The sequence below is a fragment of the Cheilinus undulatus genome, linkage group 5 (genome assembly GCF_018320785.1).
Source record: "Cheilinus undulatus linkage group 5, ASM1832078v1, whole genome shotgun sequence".
NCBI classification, from domain to species: Eukaryota; Metazoa; Chordata; class Actinopteri; order Labriformes; family Labridae; genus Cheilinus; species Cheilinus undulatus.
This window is the reverse complement of record NC_054869.1, coordinates 49428712-49446440: the sequence shown is the minus strand read 5'-3', so window position 1 is coordinate 49446440 and position 17729 is coordinate 49428712. Positions and strand designations below refer to the sequence as shown.

The 17729-nt window shown below is 39.9% G+C and overlaps 1 protein-coding gene across 1 annotated transcript in view; it reads right to left on the bottom strand.

The window, feature by feature from the left end:
* LOC121510109 (protein crumbs homolog 1-like) overlaps nucleotides 1-6419 on the bottom strand; it is a 50420-nt gene extending 44001 nt beyond the window's left edge. The window contains exon 1 of the mRNA XM_041788019.1: nucleotides 6246-6419. Coding sequence (XP_041643953.1) covers nucleotides 6246-6315 — 70 coding nt within the window. The 5' untranslated portion in view covers nucleotides 6316-6419. The remainder of the gene's footprint in view (nucleotides 1-6245) is intronic.
* Between the last annotated feature and the right edge of the window lie 11310 nt (nucleotides 6420-17729).

Genomic DNA, 17729 nt, shown 5'->3' with positions numbered 1-17729 from the left:
TTTTGAAGAGAAAACAACTTAATGCTGTTCTTTGTTCTTCTTCTAACAATGAAATGTCAAGTTCTGATAAAAACTTACGCTTTAGCAGCATCCACGCTCATGTCTTCAGCCATAACTGCACCGGCCTCTTGTTGCTGCTTGCTTACGTCACGACTCTGCAGCGCCTGAAGTACTGCCCCTCGAAGCTGATTGGTCGTGTCACTTTCTAACCTGGCCCAAACAGTTCAGAAGGGGGCTTTGTAAGATGGATTCACCAGTGAGAAACAAGAAAACAGGCGTATCCATCTGCTTTGCTACAAATATACCCCATCGGCAGGGTAAGGCACATTAGTTTGAGATAAAGTAATTGTGTAGTTTCACTTTAGAGATCCTTAACCCAACCTGCTTCAGAGGGTGATCTGGTCCTCACTAGAGTTCAGTGATCAGATTTCACACCAGTGTATATAAAGTCAACCAACTTGGCAAATGAACTGGAGTTTGTTACCACTGAACCAAACTGGTTAGGGTTGAGAGCCTCTTAGAAGATAGCACACTGAGAAAACTCTGTCTAAAACGCATCAGGATATTTTTCACTCTTGGCAGGTGAAAAGGCAGGGAGGAGAGTGAGACGAAGTGTTTACTCCAAGTCACGCAAACAGCCTCCCAGAGTCACCACAGAGACACGCTGCAGGGCAGAGGAAGCGGCAGCCGGGCTATGAATCACTGCAGAAAAGGGAAGCCCCTGGCTAACGCACAAGTTGAGCTCTAAGGAATTTTATTGAATCACCACGAGGGTCTGGCAGCTCTGCCTGGGCTCAGCTTTGTGCTCCGAGGGCTCCACAGCAGGTGCCTGCTCGGCTTTATACGAAAAAATGCACAAATCCCCCCTGAATCAGTCACAGTTACACACTGAGTCACAGACGCACATCCTTTTGTCTCTTCTGTGAGCTGCTGCACGGGTCGCATCACTTTCAGGAACAAGTGTTTGACTGGTTTAAGGGAGGGGAAGAAAAAACTCCCTTTATGGCAGCTCTGTGGGGCGAAATACAAGAGGGTTCATGATAATGAATCTCCTTTTGCTGTAAGAAAATGTCTAGCCAGGTTAAAGCCTGATTTATGTTGAAACTCTCTCTCACTCTGCTATCCTACCACTAATATCTGCTTGTTTGTGAACAGGAAGCCATGATGGCTGCAGTTCAGTGCATCATATTGAAGTTGGAGCTGATAAATTCTAAGCAGCAGTTGTTTTATTGCAAAGAAGGAAGACAGGAGACATGGGAAGACCCCAATTAAAGGCCCCTGAATACCTCTTGATGCATTTTGGCTGTTCTTCTACATGACAATGGCGCTTTCAGGGTGAGTAAGAGCCCCTTCCTCTCTGGTTCTCCACTGTGGAACCAGTGGAACAAAGTTGTACCAGGGGTACGGCCTCCGGCTGCTGTCTTCTGTATCCAGGGATCAGTGGGTAGAGTTGGTCATCTCTCAACTAAAAGGTCAAAGGTTTGATCCTCAGCTCCTGCAGTCACATGTCCTTTGGTAACACACTAATCTCAAAATGCTCCCTCTACAGCAACAGTGGGGTGTGGATGTGTATGGATGCATATGAAAGGGTTAATGCTGATGGCGACTCTACAAAGAAGCCTTTGACATCACTGTGTGAATGTAAGTGTGACCTGTGGAGACTAAAAAGTGCTGTACAAGCTCAAGTTCATTCACCACTGACCAGTCAATCCCAGGCTTTTACAGTCACATGTCAAAGTGTCATAAGGCAAGACACTAAATCCCAAATTGCTCCAACTATAATCCAGAGTGGTGTAAATGTGTATGGATCAAGGTAAAAATAGTTAACCAACAAAACGAAATTCCTAAAATTACTTTGTTTCAAAAAACTATAATGAAAAACAAAGCTTTACAAAAAATGAAGTCTAACTAAAACTGTATAACATCCTTCCAAAACTGACACAGAAATAAATTAAAGAAAAAATATCCTTTGTTTAAGACTCAGATTGTAACACACTGACTGACACGTCAGTACACAAAATGAAAGAAAAAAACGACTTGCAAGATTACAGGTGCATCTCAGAACACCACTCAACAGTCACAGATACTCTGATGTCCACTCAACAGTCACAGATACTCTGATGACCACTCAACAGTCACAGATACTCTGATGACCACTCAACAGTCACACAGATACTCTGATGACCACTCAACAGTCACAGATACTCTGATGTCCACTCAACAGTCACAGATACTCTGATGTCATTTACTCAGCATTGATCATTTTCACACTATCCTGTTTATATATATTTATTTCCATTTGAAGCCTCTGTCTTCATTTTACAACCATCCTTAGCTCTCAGTTTTTCCTCTACCTTTACAGCTTGTCTCATATATTGAAACGCCATCACTGTTGACATCTGAATCCTATATTCAAAATTCATAGTGTTCATTTTTTGTATATTGAAATATTTATACTGTATGTATAGTTGAAAGACGTATCTTCTCTTTCAACTTTTTTATTTGCAATTAAAAATTTTTGTTAGACTTCTCTTAGTGCCTTGAATGCCCTCCTTTGGGACAAAAAAAGATTTTATATTTGAATTTTCTTATCTTTAGATCTAATAAAAAATGAATATACAAAATGTGCTACAGAAAATCATTTCTCTTTAAGTCACTGATATTCTGGGCTATTGTACTGCTTTATAAAAAGTTGTAAAGAAGAACTTTCAAACACACATTTTAACAGTTTAATAGGTTTCAGTCCTTTTCTTTTACATGGATCTTTAACTGCCGACTACAACTTCTTGGGCTTTGTCAGTGAACACAGTAAAAGGAGGAGCAGCTTTTGTCAGCTTTATGCCTCTGAATGTAAATCTTCTCAGGCTCTACAGGCTACCTCTGATGAAGAGTTAGATGATGACTGACTGTACTTGGCTGATCCTCTGTGTTTACATCTTTGCAATCACATTCAATGCTGTCATATTTGCATGTTTTCTGTGTTGTTTTCAGGATAAACTCTGGTGGGCTGAGGTATCTTTACACTGATTCACTCGTCTCCTGAGTGTATCATCTGGAGATGGCAGCCCTTCACAGCCCAATAGAAGACGGTTTCTCTCCTCTGAAGCTGCTGTTGTTCCTGTTTCATTTGACTGAAGCTCAGTCTGCATTTTTGGGCCCCTTTCAAATTAAATTCCATGTCCTGCTCAAAATTTTAAGCTTTCCCTCGGAGCAAACTGAGAGTGAAATCCCAGTGGTTGTTCTGTCTTGTGCTTTTGTTTTAAATAAAGTTTTTGAAAGTGGTCACATTAGTCAAACGCTGTCACATTCATCTTCATTATCACATGCGCTGTGCTCTCAGTTTGTGTTTCGGTCTTTTTCTTTAAACCCTTGAGAGCTTGGCGTGCCAAGTCTCTTGCCATGCTCCTTCTTAATACCCATCACCCCCCTCGCCTTTCAAAGCCCAGACAAAAAAGCTGTGCAGCAGTGCAGCCGGACGCTCAGCTCGTTACCATGGAGATCCTCAACAATGCCGCCCTCAGCCAATCCCTGCCTCCGCTCAGTCTCCGTTTAAACGGGCTACAGACGCTCCACACAAACAGAGGTCGCGGGAAAAATGGGTCAACAGGGTTTTGTGAGGTGCAGGGGTCGAGCAAGAAGCACACCAGCCTGGATTGTTGGAGCACATGAGCGGGTTCCACCAGATACTTAGATCCTGGTAATTAGACCATTACCTGACAGGGACCGCAGAGGGGTTAATGTGGGGGAATGCCTGCACGACTTTGCATATAAAAACATAAAAAACTATTGAAATAATATGTTATTAATTCAACCTTACTTAAAGTTACTGAAACTCATGTTTGTGGTAACAACAACCATTTTATTTGCTGGTGGAGGTCATTTTCCAAACAAAACCAATGTAGTTCAACTTTTCTCAGCATCCTGACTGGAAAAACCCCTTCAGCATCAGCTGTTCAAAGGGTTAAGGTAAATCTCAGAGATGCTCATCTTTAACAGCAGTAGGTACTAAGATTATCATTGTAGTTGTTCATACATGAATGATCAGTCTATCAGTATACATGGTTGTTCCTGCTTCTACATGCTTCACAAGAATGTTATTATTATTATTATTATTGCTCTATTTGAATGTCTATCTGATCCTTCATTCTGCATCTCCATCCAGGTGTACCAACAGATCTCACCTGGCAATCCCAGTGAATGGGCCCCCAGCTGTGATTTATTGATGACATCAGTGTATGTGTGCCAGATTTTCATCACATCAGTGTTTTGCACACTTTTTCCTGCCCATTTTTACCATTTGTAAAAACATTTTGGTCACTTTTACTCCTATTTCACCACTTTTTTTTTTTTTACCCATTTTCCCCACTTTGGAATACATTTAGCCATTTTCTCCTATTTTTCTTAAGCACGATGCAACTCTGTAATCCTATTTCACCAGATTTTCTGCCCATTATGACCATTTTAAATCTATTTCTGCCACTTAAATCCAATTCCACATTCTTTTCTGTCCATTTTTTCCACTTTGAATCAATTTTTCTGTCACTAGAAATCACTTTTCACCTCTTTTCTCTGCACATTTTCACCATTTTGAATCCATTTAGCCATTTTCACCTATTTTTTGTCTCTGTTAACCCAGTTTTGCAACTTTAAACATGCTGCAACTCTGTAATCCGATTTCACTAGATTTTCTGCCCATTTTTAACAATTTAAATCTACTTCTGCTACTTTAATCCAATTTCACCAACTTCTATGTCCATTTTTCCACTTTAAAACAATTTTTATGTCACTAAAAACTGCTTTTCACCACTTTTTCTGCACATTTTTGCCACTTTGAGGTTTTTTTCCTACCTATTTTTTGCCCCTGTCAACCCAAATTTGAAACTTTAAACATGTGTTGCAACTTCAAGCACATTTTGCTTCTCACTAATACTATTTCACCAGCTTTTGGAGCTGGTGAGCATGAGACATATTTCCTTCAGGTGTTCGAAGAATTCAGTTCAGGCAGTGATGTTCTTCCTGTTGGACATCATAAAAAGAATAATTGGAGGTTTGAGTAGGTTTGAGTGGCTCTTTTTGCCACTTTAAATCTGTTTCTGTCACTAGAAACCCCTTTTAACCCCATTTTCTGTCCATTCCTGCCATTTTAAATCTATTTCTGGTACTTTTAAATCCTGTTTCCCCAGATTTTCTTCACATTTTGGCCTCTTTGAATCATTTTTTTTTCCGTTACACCTATTTTATTTTGGCCTCTGTTAACCAATTATGGCAACTTTAAACACATTTTGCTTCTCACTATTTCACCACCTTTTATGACAATTTTTGCCATTTTGAATCTATTTTTCTGAAATTTTTAACCTTATTTCACCACCTTTTATGACCATTTCTGCCACTTTTGATCCATTTTTGTCACTAATAAATCATTTTCTCCACAGTTTCTGCAAAATTTTTCCACTTCAAACCAATCATTTTGCCATTTTCTGCCTTTTTCAACCCATTTTGCTCCTTTAAACACATTTGTGCCACTTTTAACCTATTTTAATTGTCTTTTATGAAAAGGGGCTTACATTTTATAGAAGGCATTATACTCTGGTATAACTTATTAACCAAAAAATTGTGCTTTGCTAACAGTTGTCACTATACAGGTTAAAAGTATGGCTATCACATTTTATCTTTACAGTGGATTATGATTTTGCTGACCTCCACAGACCCCTGTTTTGGCTGGTCCACACAAAGCTCCCCCCTTATGGGCGGCCTTGCCTCCTTCTATCAAACTTGTATCACATTAGCAGCAGGTGGCTGTTTAAACATGAGTCTGGCTCTGCCTGTTAAAAGGAAGTTTAGCTCCTGGTATAAGTTGGTGCTTTAACATAAAGGTTGGCTGATTGACAGAAAAGCACTTTACACTTGTCTACTTTAAGTTAAAAAAATTGTGTGTCTTATTTCCAGGAGATTTTTTGTCAATCCCTTCTATAATTCACAAATAAATATCATAAATTTCTACAGTCCTTTATGGTCCTCTATGAATCTAAATAAATATCATCATGCTCACAGACTGTAAACAAACAGGATAGACAGAGGAACTTTCACTTTACATAGAAGCATCAACTGTAGATGCATTTGTGAGCATTTCTGTATAACCTCAGCCCATTTCTCATGAGCCCACATCTCTTTTTTAATCTCTAACTCCAAGACTAAAGGTGATGTGTTTCTGCTGGAGAAGTGAAGTGCACATGTTGAACTCTTACCCAGTTTGAACATCATCATGGTGAGCAGCAGCGTCCTCTGATGTCTGGACCAAACTCTTCCTAACTCCATGTTTAAAGCGTGTGCAGAAGTTTCCCGTCAGTGAAAATCAACGCTGTCAGTCCATCCAGCAGCACACAGCGCTCCATCCACGCCGCTCCAGCTCATCCACTCACTGGGAGCTTCGGCTCCTCCATGCCTGACCACTGGGACTGTGGGACTGAGTGAGCATGTGTTTTGGAGAGTGTGTAAAGTGTGTGTGAGCCTCTCTGGGGAGCAGGATGAGTAAAGCAGAGTAATCGCCCGGGCAGAGAGTGAGGGAGGGAAAACATGAGCTGGACTTCTGGATCGGATTCCTGCAGACTCACTGTTGCTATTTCTGCCTCTTTAATCCCCTCCTCACTGAGACGGATTCTATATTTGTGTTCTTTGACTGAAAACTTCAGGAAGTGTTGGAAAAGTTTGAATAACATCACATATTTGTTACTGAAGCTTTTTTTTTTGAAGCCAATCTGCAGCAGGCAATTATCTAACTATCACTCATAGTGACCTACAGTACCCCATAATGACAGAGTGAACTTATACATTTTTGCACATTTACGAAACATAAGAACTGATATTTCACATTGACATCAGTATTCAGACCCTTTGCAAAAACACACATTCCTCACATTTCTCTAAATTTTTATAAAGATGTTCCTACACCTCGATTGGAGTCCACCTGTGCTAAATCAAATGGACTGGACATAACTGAAGGCCTCACAGCTGACTGTGCATATCAGAGCAAAAACAAAGCCATGAGGTTAAAGAAGCTGCTGTCTTGCCCCCATGCTAAACTGGCCAACTGGGGGGAGAAGGGCCTTAGTTTGGCTTTTATGTGTTCTGCACTGAGGAGAGGTTTCTGTTTAGCCGCTCTGCCATGAAGCTGAGACCAGTGGAGGGCAGCAGTGACGGTTGTCCTTCTGTAACTTTGTCCCATCTCCACACAGGACCTCTGGAGCTCAGTCAGAGTGACCATCAGGATCTTGGTCACCTCTCACCCTCGGATCCTACTATTTTTTTTTTTTTTTGTGGACATTTATCATTTTTATAATCATTTTTTTTGAGTTGATAGTCACATTTTTATAGATTGAGGCATCAAATTTGGCCAAAGGTATTATTTTTCTTCATATCAAAAAAGAAAGATGTGTTGCCCACAGAACTCTACTGACGCCAAATAGCTCCATCCATCCTTGTTTGTCCAAAATTTGGACCATAGACTTCCATTAAAAACACATTTTTTTTTTTTTTTATGTATGTCTATCACACCAAACAACTTATAGCAACTGTTTCTATGCAGCCACTCGATCACCGGGGATCTAAATTTCACCATTCCACAGTGATCCAGCAGGTACTGCCAGCGCACCATTTTAACTCCTTCAGCAACACGCATGCAGGACTTCTTCCATGGACTCAGACCTTTGAAGTGCTATTTCACCCACCTCTGAGAGTGGGCTACATGTGTAAGGAAAAGTTTGTGTGCTCCTACTTGTGTGCTCGGGTGTGAATCTGTGTCTATGTTTCCAGCCGGACATGCCATAAGTGGAGCGTTTACAGTCGAAAATGCTACTTCCAAGTTCTGCAGTCTGGGACAAAGGGGAGAAAGGGGGACATTTGGACAATTTCAACGTTGCCCTCACTTCATAGCAAGTGGATGGACATGCATGAGGATGCACGGGTCCTTTTGATCAATAGGTAAGAGTATGTCATATCTCAAAGATGCAGTAAATTTATATATGCATGTAATGAGCGTAATCAGGGTCACATTTTGTTTAGAGGTGGAAATGTGCGTGTTCGTGATTCATATCCTACATATATCCTCTGATTTTTTATGCCTGTAGATAAAATAAACCTAACATGAACAAATGCATTCACTCGCATATGATTTGGTAGAGGAGGAGGCTCGAGAAAAGGAGGGTAAAACTGGCGTGTTTTTAGCTCCGATAGACTCATCTGTTTAGCGTGGACGCTATCTTACTGAATCCAAGTCACAGGCATAGTGTACAATAACTGGCATAAAAAGGGTGTAACATTAAATTTATTATTATTATTATTATTATTATTAGTGGTCAGGATTGAAGATTGTGAAGAGATTTGAGTCACTGAAAGTAAAAAAAAAATTGAAAAAAGACTGTTTTATTAACAGTTTTCTGTATGTCCAGCACATGGACAAACAAGGACAGATGGAGCTAAAATATGGCATTTGGCACTACAAAATAAATGTCAATGCTGCAAAATTTTGTTATTGTTGTTGTTCTAGTTTTTTTCTATATTTTGTTCCTGTTTTCTACTTAGCCTCTGGGTTTTTTTGTGTGTGTGTGTGTCTTGACGTCCTTTTTTCTGTCCTGATTGTTTTTGATTTTTTTGTTTTTCTTGTTTTTTTTTTTTTTTTTGTTGTTTGTTTGTTTTTTCTCTTTCTTTAGTTAGAAGTTTTACTGTTATATTGGGGAGCCCTCCTCTTCAAGCCCCTAGAGGGTTTTTTTGGGATTTCCCTGGCATGCCTTTTAAATTTAATTGCTTATTGGTAATGTCCATCCATTTTTGTTATTGTTGTTATGTTTTATTGTATTTTAAAATGTGCAAAATAAATCAAATCAACTCAAATCAAATCAATTTTACCACTCATCATTGACATGGCCAAGACTGTATTTATTTAAAAAAAATCTAGATCATTTTATATGGGAATTATTGTGTTTTTACCATAAAAAATAACATTGACATGGTGTAGAATAACTGGCATAAAAAAAGGTGTAACACTGTTTTTTTTGTTTTGTTTTGTTTTGTTTTGTTTTTTAGTGGTCAGGGTTGAAGTTGAAGAGATTTGAAGCAATGAAAGTTAAAAAAAAATGTTGAAACATGATTATTTTATTTACAGTTTTCTGTGTGTCCAGAATATGGACAAACAAGAACAGATAGAGCTAAAAATTACAAGGGAGCGAGGGTTAATAAACCCTTCTCTCCTGATTGCTCAGTTTTGAAAAGGTTCTTGGAAGAGTTTTGGTTGTTCCAAAATTCTTCCATTTGAGAATTATGGAGGTCACTGTGCTCTGGGAACTTTCAGTGTGGCGTAAATGTTTCGTAGCCTTCCCCAGATCTGTGTCTTGCAACAATCCCGTCTCTTAGGCTCCGTCCACATGGAGACGAATTCAGGAGTATACGCAAAAGTTTTTTGTCGTATCGGCATTTCATTCACGTGGAAACAGCACTTTGGGAGGCCGTAAATGCTACTTTTTGAAACCCGCTCCCAGAGTGAACGAATCTGTAAACGCTTACTGTTTCGTCTCCATGCAGATAGCCAACCACAACTTTCCTGAAATAATTACATCGTACATATATAGCCCACTTACGCCGTATGCACGTGTCAAACCAAAACAGCAATGGTGGACTATAGGGTTGTGTTCATGCTGCAGGAGCTATTGAGCTTATTATGGCTTTTACAGCAAAATAGGATGCTCCTTTACCACCACTGAGAACAGCAGACACCAGATGTTCGATGTTCGAAATACGATCCCGTATTTACAGAAAACTTTTTCAAAATGAAACACAGATTTATCAGTTTCGTCTCTGTGTGGACTAGGCCTTACTCTGCAGGCAGATCCTTTGACCTCACGGCTTGGTTTCTGCTCTGATATGCATTGTCAGCTGTGAGGCTGTCTGTAGTGTGTGTGCCTTTTCAAATCATGTCCAATTAATTTAACTTAACACATGGAGCAATGAGAGGAGCCTGAGCTAAATTTACAGTGTTGTTGCAAATGGTCTGAATACTAATGTCAATGTGATATTTTAGTTTTTCATAAGAGTACAAAAGTTTCTAAATTACTTATTCATTATGGGGTACTGAGTGTAGATTAATGAGAGAACAAAATAATTTGAATGGCTGTAGCATCAGGATGCCACAGAACAAATCTGTAAAACATGAAGGGAGTCTGAATACTTTCTGAACGTGCTGTAAAATCAGATTATATCACCACTTACTGTGTCACAGAATGATTTAATGGTTGTATGAAAGATTTAGCACAACTTAGTCTTTGCAAATCCAAAAGTCCATCAAATAAGTTGTGTTGACCTCCAACCTTTTGACAACCTGGCACACCAGATGGATTGTTTCACACATCCATCTGGAAAACCTCTCATAGACAGCATTTGGGAAAGGGCAGAGCCTTTGGATAAAAACTGGGTGATTGGATGAATGTTCTGTCTGTCACATCTTTATGGGCCAATCAGAGCAACAAAACACATGACGTAAGCCTCTAATGAGCTGCGCCCCTACTGAAGGAGTAAACTCCATAAAGAACTGCATAACGCCATGAACCATGGTGACTGTAGACATGTCAGTACATGACTTTTGTCGTTTTTGAAAAGAAAACAACTCACTGCTGTTCTTTGTTCTTCTTTTAACAAAGAAATGTCATCAAGTTCTGATAAAACTGGCGCTTTAGCAGCATCCACGCTAATGTCTTCTGCCATAGTTGCACTGGCCTCTTGTTGCTGTTTGCTTACGTCACAACTCCGCTGTGCCCAAAAGTACTGCCCCGCATCGCTGATTGGTCCTGTCACTATCTAACCATCCCCAAACGGTTCTGACGGGAACTTTGCAAAATGGATTCACCAATAAGAAACACGAAAATGGGCGAATCCATCTGTTTTGCAAGGTTAACCTTTTAAGCCATTATAAAATGCCTTATAGTATATATGATAATTATTGTTCAAAATATTTTATAATAAAGATTCACCTATAACAACATGCACTCACATTCTAAGTTTAGATTACTGCTTTTAAGCATTATGAATAACCAGTATTATAGGTGAATCATAATGCTTTAAAAATATGTATAATCTTCTATAATGCATCATAGAGGCAGGCTTTATTGGAAGTGTAATCAATACTGTAATAAAGAGAGATTCAAACTTACCATTGATCATTTAACATATGAAGACTTTTACAGCCTCCAAAGATGTGCAACTTTTCTGGATGGGTTAAATTAGTGGTTCTCAACTAGTGGGTCGTGAGGCTAGACCAGTTGAGAACCACTGGTTAAGATAATAAGCTTTATTTGCACTTTGGTAAACAAAGGCTTACAAGTTATTTCACATGCAGAAAAGATGGAGAGAGACGTGGGGGGTGGCACAAATTAAATTAGAGTACAGAGGGGCAGGTGTAAAAATACTAACAAATGAAAATAAAGAATAAATCCACACAGATTTATTAATACAAACAGACATCCACACAGCAAGCATGCATGTAAAAACCTTCGACCAGCATGCATTCACAGTCACAGACATGGACAAAGCTTATAAAAAATTACCTATAAAATAAGTTTCAAGTATCTCTTTATAAGAAACAACAGAATCAGCAGACCTGAAGTTCAGGAGCTGCTACTGCAAATGCACAATCACCTTGGGAATAAAAGCATGAATGAGGGACTTTTTAAGGACCCTGATCACATGATCAGAGAGGACGAATGTGGTGAGTTAAGTATGGAGGGGCCCGTCTACTTACACCATGTTGTTGTCTCTGCTGCTGAATTGACCACCTCCTTCACCTCCACACTGCCCCTACCACACACACAGTGTTAGTGGAGTTCATTTTTGAGGATGTGCACGGGGGCGTGTGCAACCATAAAGCGCCCTCATTTGTGTAGTTTACAGCGAGTTCATGTATAAACAACAGACATATCCCACAAAATACACAGAACAGAAATAGAGGAAGTACAGTCATTGAGTAAATAAATAAATAAATTTTAATGAGCATTTTTAAGCTCAGTCTAGCAGTCATACTAAAGCAGCTGCTGCTTTTGAACTTTGCATTGATAACAATCTGGATGATCCCTTCCCTCTTTAGGTCAGTCTGTCTAGTTGGATGATCACTTAATGAGCCAAATGTCAATATCAAAACATCAGCCCACTTCTAAGGGTTAATTTGTCCCTGTATGACAATTTGTCTTTTACTAACCGATTATTCAAATCCTTGTAGACGGTGCAGAGATGGTCCAGAACTTTCTGATGTGATCTGAGTGTAAGTTGCCACTAGCTAATCTGCTACCAGTCATTCTATGCACACAAAACACATTGTCAATGTCTAAAAACAAAAAATACTTCTATATTTCACTCATGAAAAATATAACATCATTGTTTGAGTCGACAAATTCAATGGTTTAAATCAGTGATCATCAACTGGCGGCCCAGGAACCATATTATGGTTGCCACAACTTCCCATCCGGCCCCCAGAAGATGATCAAAATCAGAAAATATGCAGAGGAAAAAATGTGGTATTTACGGTGTTATTTTAAAAAAATCCCTATAGACTTTAAACACTGGCTCAGTATAAACATACTCTTTAGTCTGTTCATGATTAAAGCAGCTGTTTTCCACAACAACCTTCCGCTTCAGGCATTTGGAAAATGTAGCTTTTCCCACCAGAGAGCCACAGCAATGGACCGGTTACCTGCACATTTTCCCACCGATAAAAACACAGTATTTTAGCATCAAACTCAGTGATGGAGAACATGTCTGCCCCAGAAATATAGAGCCCAAATATCACAATCGCCCCCTAGTGGCAGCCGCAGTTTAGGCGATTGATCTCACTGCCAGTGGCCAAAAAACTCACCTACATTTTTTGAAGAAAAGAAGAAAGAATAAAACAATAATATGTTAATTGGATCAAAATATTTATTTATTTATTGTGAAGTCCAGCTACAGATATTGAGTATTTTCAGTCATTTTTTAAAGTCAAATGTCAAAATATGCTCATAAGAAATCTATTTCATAGAAAGCAACACACAAAGGCACTCAGTGATACCCTCTCTGCTTTTAGCATCCCATCTGGATGAAGTCACTAGTTAGCATGGTCACATTTTAAACCATAACACCGGTGTTTGCTTGTTAGTCCACTGCAAACAAGAAGTTCCTCTTCTCTTCTCTGTTATGCTTAATAAACTGATTTGCAGGAGTCTAAGATTCACATTTGAAGCTTTCTCTGCACCAAATATGCACTACACAGTTTTTGCTTGTTAGAACATCCTTGCAGAACAGGAGATTACCATGGCTGAATATGTGGATTACAGACTACCACAGAGAATTTGTGGACAAGAGTATTTTTTTATCACCAGCATCCAGTAAAATGGCGGGGCAGGCTGGGACAGACGATGTGACGTCAGATACAAAAGATCAGTAGCACCCTTAAAGAAACACACAGGGTAAAGGTAAAGTGTTATCATTATGTAGCCTATAAGATATTGTTGATAATCTGAAGTTTGAGTGAAAAAATGAAGTGCTCATTTCCAATCTAAAACCCTCACATTAGTCCCTCTCTAACTGGTTTGTTTGGTCTGAAGTCCAGTCCAGGATTAGTGGAGGTTTTGGATCAATGGATTGTTGCCCCCCCCGTCCCCTAAACTTCCACCCCCACCTTTGGGAGCAGAGCTTATCCAGCACCTATCTGGTTGGCGGAGGCCTCAGTGGCAGCTAGACGAATGCCTCACTCACCCCCACTCCCACATACTCACTCCCACCCACCCCCAACCCCCCGGCCCTGCACCCAGCATCAGGCTTAAGTCCAACCTGCTGCGCTCACAACAACAAAAAAGTTTAATTAAACACTTGGTGAGGGAGGCAGGGTGGGGTGGGGGGTGGTGGGGGGTTAAGAGGGGACAGACCTCCTCACTTCAGCGCCTTCAACCAGCAGCATGCAGAAATGCAAAGAAGACAGTCACAGCTCCACAGCCTCACATTCCTCAGTGACAGGCTGCTGCTTTCATTAAAGCTGCAGCACAAAAGAGGAAAAGACGACAGGATGACGCGTCTCAGTCGCCAGGCCTCACAGAGAGAGGAGGATGCTGACTGTCTCTTCTTCTGTCTGTGCTGTAGGTCCGACTGCCATTTAAACATGAGCAACAGGTTCATTTAAAGGGGCAACATGTGGAATTTTTACACCGAAACGTCTTCAATCGAAAAATGACTACACCTATGTTATTCTTAGGCTGAGTACTTACATTAACTGTCATTTTTCTGAGAGTTTTGAAAGCCAGAGAAATAATTTATTTTCATAGTCATAAATGGGTATGTTCTGTCTACCTTAGACATGGTTTGTTCACCTCTTCAGTGGAAACACCAGATAATGTTCCAAAGACTGCAAAATATCATTAAGGATTATAAATACGTAAAGGTAGCGTAACATTTACTATCCCCATTCTTAACTTCATGAAACACTGCTTTTGGTAATAATTAAAATGAGCAGCTGCACACTGCCTTATCAGCAAATATTACTTTAGTCTAACCAAGTGTTACTCAAACCTGCTCGACCAAAGAGCCAAATTGTTGAAAAATGCCATCGCAAGAGCAACAATCCAAATGTTGCAAAGTGACTAAAATGGGCAAAAAAGCTGTAAAAAGGTGGGAAAATGGGAGGAAAGTGGCATTTAAAGGCTAAAGGCAGCTTAAATGGGTGAAGAATTGCAAAGACGCAGGATAAAAGTGGCTAAGACTGATGAAAAGGGGCAAAAATTGTCAAAAAAGTGGCTTAAGGAAAAAATGGACTAAAAGCAGCAGAAATTGATTAAAAATGTGAAAAAGGTGAAAAGAGGCAAAATACATTGGAGACAACTGGGTGTAAAGTGGCAAAAATAGGATCAAAATCACTAAAAATTAAGACACAGGTGGTCATGAAGTGGCAAAAAATGAGTGAAAAGTGACTAAAATGGGCAAAAAAGTTGTAAAAAGGAGGGAAAATGAGGGAAAAGTGGCATTAAATGGCAAAATGCAGCTTAACTCATTGAGTGCCAGCCCTTCTATAAAATGGAAAGTGGCTTGTGCCAGCATTTTTGGCCATTTTGAGTCATCTTTCAAGACCCACAGAATATTTTGTACTATAACTCTGAAAACACTGAATAGCTCAACTGAAAGAAGAAACTCTCTGTTTTATCAAGCAAAAAAAAAGTTTGTTTGCAGCTTGTTCTGTTCTTGATTTACCTGAAGTTGAATAGAGGTTAGTTTCACCAAAAAGACCACTTTTTTTCTAGAAAGCAGAGGAAAATGCATTTTTGTGAAAGAGAGTCTGTCAAGCAAAACTATGATTTGAATGTTATAATTTTGCCTTCAATGACTCAAAAGACATCTGAAAACTGTCTTATAAATGTTATTATAATGTAAAATAAATAAAATAAATAAAAATAAATACAAAATACAGCACAATACAACAGGACGGCCACCACGGAACCCCCAATACGCCCACGTCCTCTCCTGCTTGCGTGTCCCCTGGCACTGCCTGTAAATTATAGAAGTAATATAACATAAAATATGTTATATAGATTATATATATAATCTATAATATAGAAATGTTTTTGTTTTTACCTCTTTTTCTGCCAACAGACGGTGTTGCAGAACTGCATGGGGCTTACTCTTCTCTTAAGTCTGCTTCTGAAATCACAGGAGCATGAGTGATGGTTTCATTCGATAAATTTGTCTGAATAATCAGTGGGTGTCTAACGTTAACTTACATCCACTACTCTGGGACGGGCTTTTCTCACTGACGCACAGGGGAGACCCCGCGGCATCCTTTAGCCTCTTGGCTGGCCGAGGCAGATGAATGAACGCGCTGATCGCTGGATTCGCTGTCGGTTTCAGTGGGTAACCGATTTCTCACGCAAAAGTTTAAAGTTTCGTCTAGCGTCCGCTGGCGAAACTAGCCACTTAAATCCCTCAGTTTTTTGGGGAGCATTTTGTGCCGATACTGAATATTTTAGAACTTTTAGCTTAGATTACCTCCATCCTGGCTTCTCCACTTCCTGCTCTGATCTCTGTGGCTTTGAACTCGCGTCTCTTCTGTGTTACGACTACATATCCCAGAAGCCCCAAAATTACTCACAGGGAGCATGAGAGCACCCGCTTGTGCCAGCCGCAGAAAAAACACTTGACGTATATATACGTCAATGGCACTCAATTAGTTAAATGGGTGAAAAATTGCAAAAATGGGATAATAAAGTGGCTAAAGAATGTAGGTGAAAGCTGTCTAAGAACTCGAGATTTGGTTGGTGACTCTACCTGCTCTGCTCATTTTGATCTGATGTTCTTTAGAGGCAGTCTGACCTTGAATCATGAATATCAAACATGTTTGATGCTTAAGATTCAAGGTTGGGAAGGCTCCATGTGGAAGGAAGCAATAAAAATGGTGCGAACAATGACACCACATATTTGGGGATTGTTTTAACCAGGCCCAGAGTGGCTAATCTGGGGGACCAGGAGAATTCCCAGTGAATTTGGGCTGGAATTTTGGGCCAGTGTACAGTGACGGTAAATAGATTATATAGGCTGTACTCATAAGGCATGGATGCATGCAGCCCTCATTGTTGGAGATGTGTTTCCCCTCATAACTCCCGTCTCTCTTTCGTTATCTCCCACTATCTATGCGCTCATCTGTGTCTGTCCAGCTGTAAACACCACTCTAACATAGTTCCATGTTTCCCCGGTCAATGATTAACCCCCACCTTAGACAGGGAAGCTGATAATCAAGAGAGAAATATGGATAATAATTTGGCAAAATAGCTAGATTTGATTTTTAAAGCTTTAGAAGCTGATTGTGCCAAACTTCTTTAATAACAAGCTTGCAGCTTGACGTGAACGCACCAAGTGGAGATGACACGGGCAAGCTAGCAGAGCCAAATATGCAACACAAAACCTGAACAGAAACTGTGCAAACCACTGTACAAGTTTATGAGTCAACTCAATGAAGTGTGTGCTGTTATAGCCTTTATAACACTGAGTTTCAAACATCGCCATGTTGCTCCTCTGCAGCAGCTGTACGCCCTCAACCAGTGAGGAAGAGACATCAATTTACAAGCACAAGCCACGAGAGCTGGAAGGTAGGATTTAGTTCATTTTAATGCTAAAAAAAGTGAAGTAAAGACCTGTTATGAATGAAGAGCCCAAAGCCCAGGCAAGCTGTTGTGGGAACAATTGCACATGAGGAAATTGGTTCCAGTTTTGAGGATATTTTTACCTGAATGCTACAAGTAGTGTTTGATGCCTTTTAAAAATAGACATCTTTAATGCACATACTAAATACGTAATTATATATCTTTAGTAAAAGTTTGGGAACTAAAGTGGGCTGGACTGAGCCGTGAAACTCCAGGACTAAAATGAGTCCCACTCCGGCCCTGATTTTATCAAATCGATTGTGACGCCCCCTCCCCTGTTCCTGATCGTCAGAGCCAAACCTGGCCTAATAAAGTTTTGTGTGGCCAGCCTGAGCTGTGATTGGTTGGTGGATTTGGCTTTAGTAGATCTTACAGGAAAAGTCCTTTGAATCTCTGTTGGTGCCACACAGAGCAGAGAGTAAACAAACATGCTGACAGAGCGCAGTAACCACAGGTGTTTTTTAAGAAACTTCACACCTGGAAAATATCAGCTAACAGGAAGCTAACACTCCTGCTTCAATCTCACCTGCACTGTAT